Source organism: Etheostoma spectabile, chromosome 15 (assembly GCF_008692095.1).
Source record: "Etheostoma spectabile isolate EspeVRDwgs_2016 chromosome 15, UIUC_Espe_1.0, whole genome shotgun sequence".
Taxonomy (NCBI): domain Eukaryota; kingdom Metazoa; phylum Chordata; class Actinopteri; order Perciformes; family Percidae; genus Etheostoma; species Etheostoma spectabile.
This window is the reverse complement of record NC_045747.1, coordinates 1,560,633-1,568,210: the sequence shown is the minus strand read 5'-3', so window position 1 is coordinate 1,568,210 and position 7,578 is coordinate 1,560,633. Positions and strand designations below refer to the sequence as shown.

Here is a 7,578-nt window from a genome sequence, read left to right as displayed (position 1 = left end):
GAACAAGAATGTTAAAAAAAAAAAAAAAGAATTTCAAAAAAGCATGAAAATGACAAGAAAAAAAGAAAAAAAAGTGGCTTTTTTTCCTGCATTACCTCAGTTTAATTTCTTTCATCTATTCAGTGTTTGCTGCCATTGATAAGTTGTCATTCTCTATACCGTGGACGTGTTGGATCTTCAGCGACAGAGCCATTCATTTGTCCTTATTGCTGGTCTACACATATTCCATTTATCACTGTGTCCTGCAACGCTACGATGGGACGTAGAATCAGTTTGAACTGTCTGCATGTCCATTTAGAAACATTCTGTGCACCTCCCCCTCCAAGACTCATCATGGGATCTGCTCATAGGACTTCTTCCAAAAAAGGACTCGGCCCATTTCTCTCCGTCTCCTTAAACCGTCAGACGTTCCAGCTGCAGCGGCGATGCAGCGAATGAACTGGTCAGACGGCAAAAAAATAACATAAAAATGAAACCCATCGAACACACAAATGAACTAGATTTATCAGATTGGAAGCAGGAACACCCACACGGGGAACTAATCATCTGCCAGGCAGCCAAATGGGAATCCCTCCTGGCCAATTGAGATATTTCTGCCTGCAGTCGGCTCTGTGCGTGGAAACTCAGCAGAACAGTAGATCCCAGCAGAACAGCCCAGATTAGAACGCATCTGAACCTGAGAGATCGCAGTCGTGTGATGGCGTCTTGGAAGTAATGAGAATGAGTCCGGTTTTCTATTTAGATGCATCGATTTTTTTAAACACCACATGTCCACATCATTTTGTAATTTTCAAATCCTTCATTATGCCTTCTGGGTTTGCTCGATCCAAATAGTGTTAAAAGTGTGTGTGTGTGTGTGTGTGTGTGTGTGTGTGTGTGTGTGTGTGTGTGTGTTGGGTGGTGTGTGTGTGTGTGTGTGTGTGTGTGTGTGTGTGTGTGTGTGTGTGTGTGTGTGTGAAGGCATCATGAAACGACCGCAAGCCAACTATTAATAGACTAAGTCTCTGTCCTGTATTTATCATATCTCCATATACTCTCACTATGTTGTTATTGCTATTATTTGCCTTTTTTGGATCCAAGATTTCTGGAGAAAGCACTTTTTTGTGTCCTGATGTATTTCTAGTTTTGTGGTTGATTCTTTTTTTTTCTTTTTTTTTGTGCCTGTTATTTTGTTTTTGTTTTTTTAATCAGTGGGTTGCAGCTGTATTTTTTCAGCGCAGTGTTGAAAGGGCACCCTAGGAAATGTCATAAAAGCAGCATCTACAAAAAGACCGAACGCATTTCAAAGGTTTCAGCATTTTTGGGAAATCTGACCCACCCATTTTTATTTTTTCTAGTTTAATAACACACATGAAACATGCTGTCGATGCAGACAAGGGATATCAGAAGAAGATGGAGTCATGAGGGATATGTAGAAAGACAGAGAGGATACTTTGAATTGCTTTTTGCCGTAAGTCCAGGCAAAGTAAACGGAGGGAAACGTCTACGCAATGTCGAAAGCGCCCTGTGGCCCAGCCGTGGCCACGTTTTTTTGAACAATGAACCAATGTGTGGGTGGTTAGCAGAGGGACATTATGGAGATGATGGTGACTGAGACGCTGAACCATTAATCATGAGCTGACAGGATAACAACATCCCCTGCCGCCAAAATTATTATTATTTTTTTTTTAACGCGCTCAGGTCGGAGCGGACAGTTCGAGGAGGGGTAATGGTGTTTTTGTATGATTGTGAAAACTGTGTGCAGTAGGTCCAATGAGTATTTTTGACGCGCATTACCTCTTTTTTTCCCCCCCGTCTTTTATTATTCCTTACAAGTATTATCAGAAGTGTTGCTATGCATGCTTTTGTGAGAGAGGGAGGGAAATGGGAGGGCTGGGGGGGGGCTGGGGGGGGTTGGGGTGTCAGTCCCAGAATCTTATTCATTTGTGCATGATTCAAATCATAGTGCTGAGGAGGACGTTCAGGAGGAGAGGGGGCGGGGGGGTGTTTACATAGCAGGAGAGAAAGAGCTTGGGTGTTATGTGATGCGATGTGACAGGAGTGATCTCAGTGAAGGTCCAGTGGAGAGTGTCTAGGGGGGGGGGGGGGGTCTGCTTCAATAATCTGGGTTATGGTGGCTCTCTGTGCTCGCCGTTCTAATCACCAGCCGTATCCGATGCCTAACATTTTAATTTGGTATGTCTGACCACTGTGGTTTGATTTTATAATGGACATAAACTCTAACAGGACTTCGGCCCGTCTAGGACGCGTCTGCGAATAGATGAAAATCTTGTGTGCAGGAGAGGAGGCTGTGATGGGGCAGCAGCTTGCATAGTCGGTGTAATCTGGAGGGGGGCGGGGGGGTTACCCAGGGCCCAAAAAGATGCTGTGGATGCGGGGAGGGGCCCATAAAAAATGCCTTTCTACAGGGTCCAGACTTCTGTGCTACGCCCCTGGGTGTAGTCATTACTGAGCAGCCAGGCCGCTGGCCTTTTTGCATGTTTGTCGTCTCTCCTAATTGGAGTAAACCTTATGTGGAAAAGGCTGCAGGAATGAAAAAAAAAAAAGCACAGAGATGTGAGCCCGAGCAGACACACAAGCAGTTCTCACACAAACGTTCTCCTCAGCCCCTGACCCCCCCCCCAACTCCCCTGCACTGTGCTCACGTCAACCCAGTGGGAGTGTGGGAATTTTTTGTACAGGGATTTCATAAATGAGTTTGAATTGCATGTGGATTTTTTTTTTCTTCTAATGTCACATGCTCTTAAAAAATGCTCATTTATCCAAGTGATTTTCTTTTCTTCCAATAAGTGACATGTATTTTCTCACGTTTTATTTTATTGCCATCCTTGTGTCTGCCTTCTGTTAATTCTCCATTATTATTGAATGTATATAATAAATAAACTGTCTGGTTTTTATACTGGTCTGTGAATACTTCTTACCTGTGCTTGAGCACCAAAAGCTCTACGATAAGTTATCAGGAGGCGGGAGGGCACATTCCCAGATATGTGTCGTGACTCTGCAGCTAGTAACCATAATGGTATTTCCTTCCCACGATTGTTTAAGGCTTATCATTTTCTTTTAGTAGTGTTTGGCTAGAATGGGGTTATCCAATCAGGAGAGAGGCCGCTGTAGACACTCAAAAGGAGATAAAGCTTCTGTTTCTGATTCAACACGTTATAGGAGTTGAGAGGAGGACTGCTGCAACATTAGAGGCTAACCAAGAACCCCGTCTCATGCTGAGCACAAACTTTTCTTTCTCCACAGCCAGTGTGAGTCACATGATTGATTAACACCGCCGGGCTGCGTTGCATTGACCAACAATAATCTCTTCCGCCCATCTCCAACTTTCTCATATCTGCCAAGGAGTGGAAACAATCTGGAACAATCTTTTATTGCATCTGGAGTTAACAGCCGTAAATGGGTTGGATGTGGCGACAAAGCTCATATCCCTGTTAATTGCTCTAATGCACAAGAGGCCAATTGCCAATTTGATGGCATGCGCTTGCTGAGTAATTGAAGTTGGGCTAATTGGATGAAGAGATTGAAGGCCGTCTGATAAGGAGGGGGGGGGGAGAGTGTGTGAAGCTTATCCTACATCTATTGAAGTGAGGAATTGACTTTTGTGGGTGGCCGAGTCACTACAGGCCAATTTGGGAGAACAAAAACAGACTGAAACTATTACTGGTGAGGGATTTAAATGTAATATATAAATGATATAGACAGGAGGTGGTGTTAAAAAACAAACAAAAACTATTCTTTCAGTTTAGGTTTGGGCTTTCTGACTTGTTTTGTCTTGGCGTGCACAGACATTGCCCCCTGGTGGTTAAAGTGTGGGACGACCCCCTGCTCCCTGTGGTTGAGCCTCCAGTTTGCAGCAGGCGCCTGCAGCCATGGCCCTGGATCTGAGAGTAGCTGGCTGTCGGTGTGTGTGCCATCTGTGCAGATTGTGAGTGGGAGAAGCCAAAGGTTTGAGAATATTATTAGGGCCGGCTACTACTGATTCCCCCGAATCGATTTGATTCGGATTCACAAGGTCCTGATTCCAAAGGGTTAGGGGAATTTTAGTTGCATTACCTATTTTGCTTGGATATAAAAGATTGTCAAAGGACTTTTGCTGTAAATTGTTAAAACAAGAAGCAACCATGAAAAAAAAAAATCTTTTTAAAGTACTTTTTAACTTAATGTATTAAAAGATTTTAAATTATTATGATTATTTTAACCCAGCCCTAAATATGACAAACAAAAAAATGGATGAACGTTTTATTGACAACAGTAGAAAGTAATTATTGCTGGAAGGAAACATATCTCGTACACCTCGTATGCACACAATACACAGTTTTGGGGGGTTTTCTTTCAGTGCACTGTAATGTAACTTTGAATATGGAGATGTTAATCAGTGATGGCACGAGCCTCCCATGGCGCCGACAGGTTTCGTGTTCTATCCTCTTCCTGTCTCGTCTCATCTCATCTGGTCTCCCTCCCTCTCCTCCTTTCCTCTCTCTTCTCTACTGCCTCTGCTCCAGCTCAGCAGTTTGGCACTCTGAGTGACACTTTCACTCATCCTCTATCACCTCAGTGCTATTATATACCGTATTAGAGCAACACACACACACACACACACACACTTCTACTAAGCATTTGTGATGTGGATTTCCCTCCAAAAGAAAGCTTGACTGTCTGAAGCCATCCGGCCTCCATGAAGACACTCGAGCAGTGAGTCACTCTCCTTTCTTTTCTTCTTCTTTTTCGGCCCATTTGAAACAACATTTCTTAGATCACTCAATGAAAATATTTACATTTGCTCAAGAAAAGGAAAGCTAGAAAAAAATGTTTTAGTTTGTTTCAGATTTGGTAAAGATAAGTACCCGAATAGTGTCTCCCTCATTCACTGGTGGAAGGTGTGTTCAGATCTTTTACTCAAGGTTAAGTACTAATACCACACTAAAAATACTCTGTTACTTGTTTAGTAAAAGTCCTGCGTTGAAAATGTTCCCTGAGTAAAAGTGTGTAAGTATTATCAGGAAAATGTACTTAAAGTATTAAAAGTAGCCTGCAAGTACTCAATGCAGAAAAAGCTTCACATTTTACAAACTGGAAAACAGCTCTGTCAATCCACTATTTGTTGGGTAGTTGAATTTATACACAAACATATTTTTTTTCACATGTTTTGTGTTCAACAACCTTAATTTGGAAAGTAACTAAAGCTGTCAGATTAATGTTGTGGAGTAAAAGTATTTCCCTCCGGAATGCAGTGGAGTAGAAGTAGAATTCCTCAAATTTGTACCTAAGGACTAGCCTGGAAAACCAGACCCAAATCTGGTCTTTCATTAAGTAATGAAAGTCGCTCATCTGGAAGGGCGGCACCTTTTGAAAATCTCACTGCGAGCAGTTGGAAAACACTCCGACCAATCACAAGAACACACGGGGCCATCCAGAGCCCCATACGCTCAGCTACCAGCGGAGCTGACTGGTATCAGACTGAACTAATATCAGATACACCGATGTGATTGGTGCAGCTCGGCTACAAGGGCATAATTAATGAACAGCATTACTCGTTGCCAGAGTAACTCGCTGAGCAAATTCAAATTGTGCTTTTGCGAGAATTTCCAGGGTACCTAAGGACAGTAGTTGAGTAAATGTACTTAGTTACATTCCACCACTGCCCTCATTTTAGTTAATTTCTTTTTAAAGATTAGTTTTTTGGGCCCTTTTATGCCTTTATTTGACAGGACAGATGAAGACATGAAAGGGGAGAGAGAGGGGAATGACATGCAGCAAAGGGCTGCATGGTCGGAATCAAACCCTGGCCCACTGCGTTGAGGAGTAAACCTCCACATATGGATGCCCACTCTGCCATCCGAGCCACCTGGGCACCCTAGTTTAGTGTGTGTGTGTGTGTGTGTGTGTGTGTGTGTGTGTGTGTGTGTGTGTGTGTGAGTGTGAGAGAGTGTGTGTGTGTGTGTGTGTGTGTGTGTGTGTGTGTGTGTGTGTGTGTGTGTGTGTGAGAAGGACTCGAATCAGTAATCCTCATAGGGTTCCATGTAGTTGGTGGTCTGCGGGCGAGGAATGGTGTAATCTTTGTTAGGGTCGATGTTCTGAAACACGCAGAAACATGGAATCACACATTCATCATGTCAGTGCAGTTAATAACCATTAGGATTTAGCATTAGTGCTTTCATTAACCTTACAGTATGACTGGGCCATGATTGGCTGCAGTAGTGAAAGGTCACGGCGCTTAATTGCCGAGCATGATGTGAAGTCAGATTGTTAATCCTAAAATGGTTTATTACTCACTGTCACTGCGAATCCCGCCTCGTAGGGTGAGCGCAGCGATTTCTCCGTCCTCCTGCCTGAAGAGAGACACACACATATATCATACAGATAAGCTAATGCTAGCTGCATTTTACACAATGAGAGTTGAGCTGACAATGCATGTTGTTTTGTAATGTTGGACATCGGCTCCATATTCATTCTGGTTTGTAGTTATAATCCAGTACGATAAAGGACGTCTTTCAGTGAATCTGGGATTGCTGCTCAGACTCAGCCGTGGTTACTTTGTTTTGTTTTGTAGAGTAGCCTAGCATAGGACTTCTACATTTTAGCTGGGTTGTTATTTGTTCAGGAAGTGGCCGAAAAAAGCAGAAAAAACACAATTTCTCTTCACCAATGAAAAGTTTGATACATAAGCAGTAAAACACACTAATGCTAAATTAAATACGCTCAGGGTTTTGTTGCTACAGCCTTTCTCTACTAGCTTTTGGCGGCTAATGTTAGCTAACCTTAGCAAACTTCAGATAAAGATATTGCTGTGTAACTGACGCTGGAGTCAGTTTGCTAACCTTTTACAGTAACTCTTCTCTAATGGTGCTGCTGTTTTATGAATTATTATTATTCTCTAGTAGCTACTTCTGGACACATTTCAGAAAACAAGTTAAGGTTTTAAAGTCACTAACTCTGGAAAAACTGCTACAAGATGAGTTCTACTTCTATCAGGTTGCATGCCAGTTTGTGTCATCAATGAGCCGGTATTTACAACTAATATGATTGTTAATGTGGCTCTATATAATGAGGTGTTTTTATTATTCTTGGAATTGAAACATAAGTAGTAGATCGAGCAACTATTTTGATAACTAGTCAAATGTCAAAGTCTAAAGAATCGTGTTTTTGTTAGCTTAGAGTGAGCCCTTCATATCTCCATAGGAATGCGTTTTTAAGTTACTTGAAGGCCACCGTATGTTCTCTACAATCTTGGAAAGAAATGCATCCGTGGAGCGGGATTCAGTTGGTTGGAATCTGTAACTTCACCACCCAATGCCACTAAATCCTAGGTCCTTTAGGGATCTTTTAAGAAACAGTGCCAAAAATTGTTTTGTTGTGTTCAAATGTGAATCATTACTGGTTCTTTGTCAACTGTGGTAGTAAATGAAATATCTTTGGCTTTTGATCGTTGGTTCAGACGTAGTCTATATCCACGACCTTCCACTTCCGGGATTGCTCTGGTGCTGCCAGAAATACCACCTGATCACGCCCTTATTACCCAGATGTCTGTTACCTTCCGCTTTCTTTGTGTCGGCGTTCTAACCTCCGGTGGATTTC

The 7,578-nt window shown here is 42.5% G+C and overlaps 1 protein-coding gene across 1 annotated transcript in view; it reads right to left on the bottom strand.

Moving 5' to 3' along the window:
* Positions 1–4,898: 4,898 nt before the first annotated feature.
* The window catches only part of LOC116703530 (retinoic acid-induced protein 3), a 5,964-nt gene continuing 3,284 nt past the window's right edge, over positions 4,899–7,578 (bottom strand). Inside the window, exons 3-4 of the mRNA XM_032538320.1 lie at positions 6,277–6,332; positions 4,899–6,077 (exon numbers count right to left, since the gene is read on the bottom strand). Coding sequence (XP_032394211.1) covers positions 6,000–6,077; positions 6,277–6,332 — 134 coding nt within the window. The 3' untranslated portion in view covers positions 4,899–5,999. The remainder of the gene's footprint in view (positions 6,078–6,276; positions 6,333–7,578) is intronic.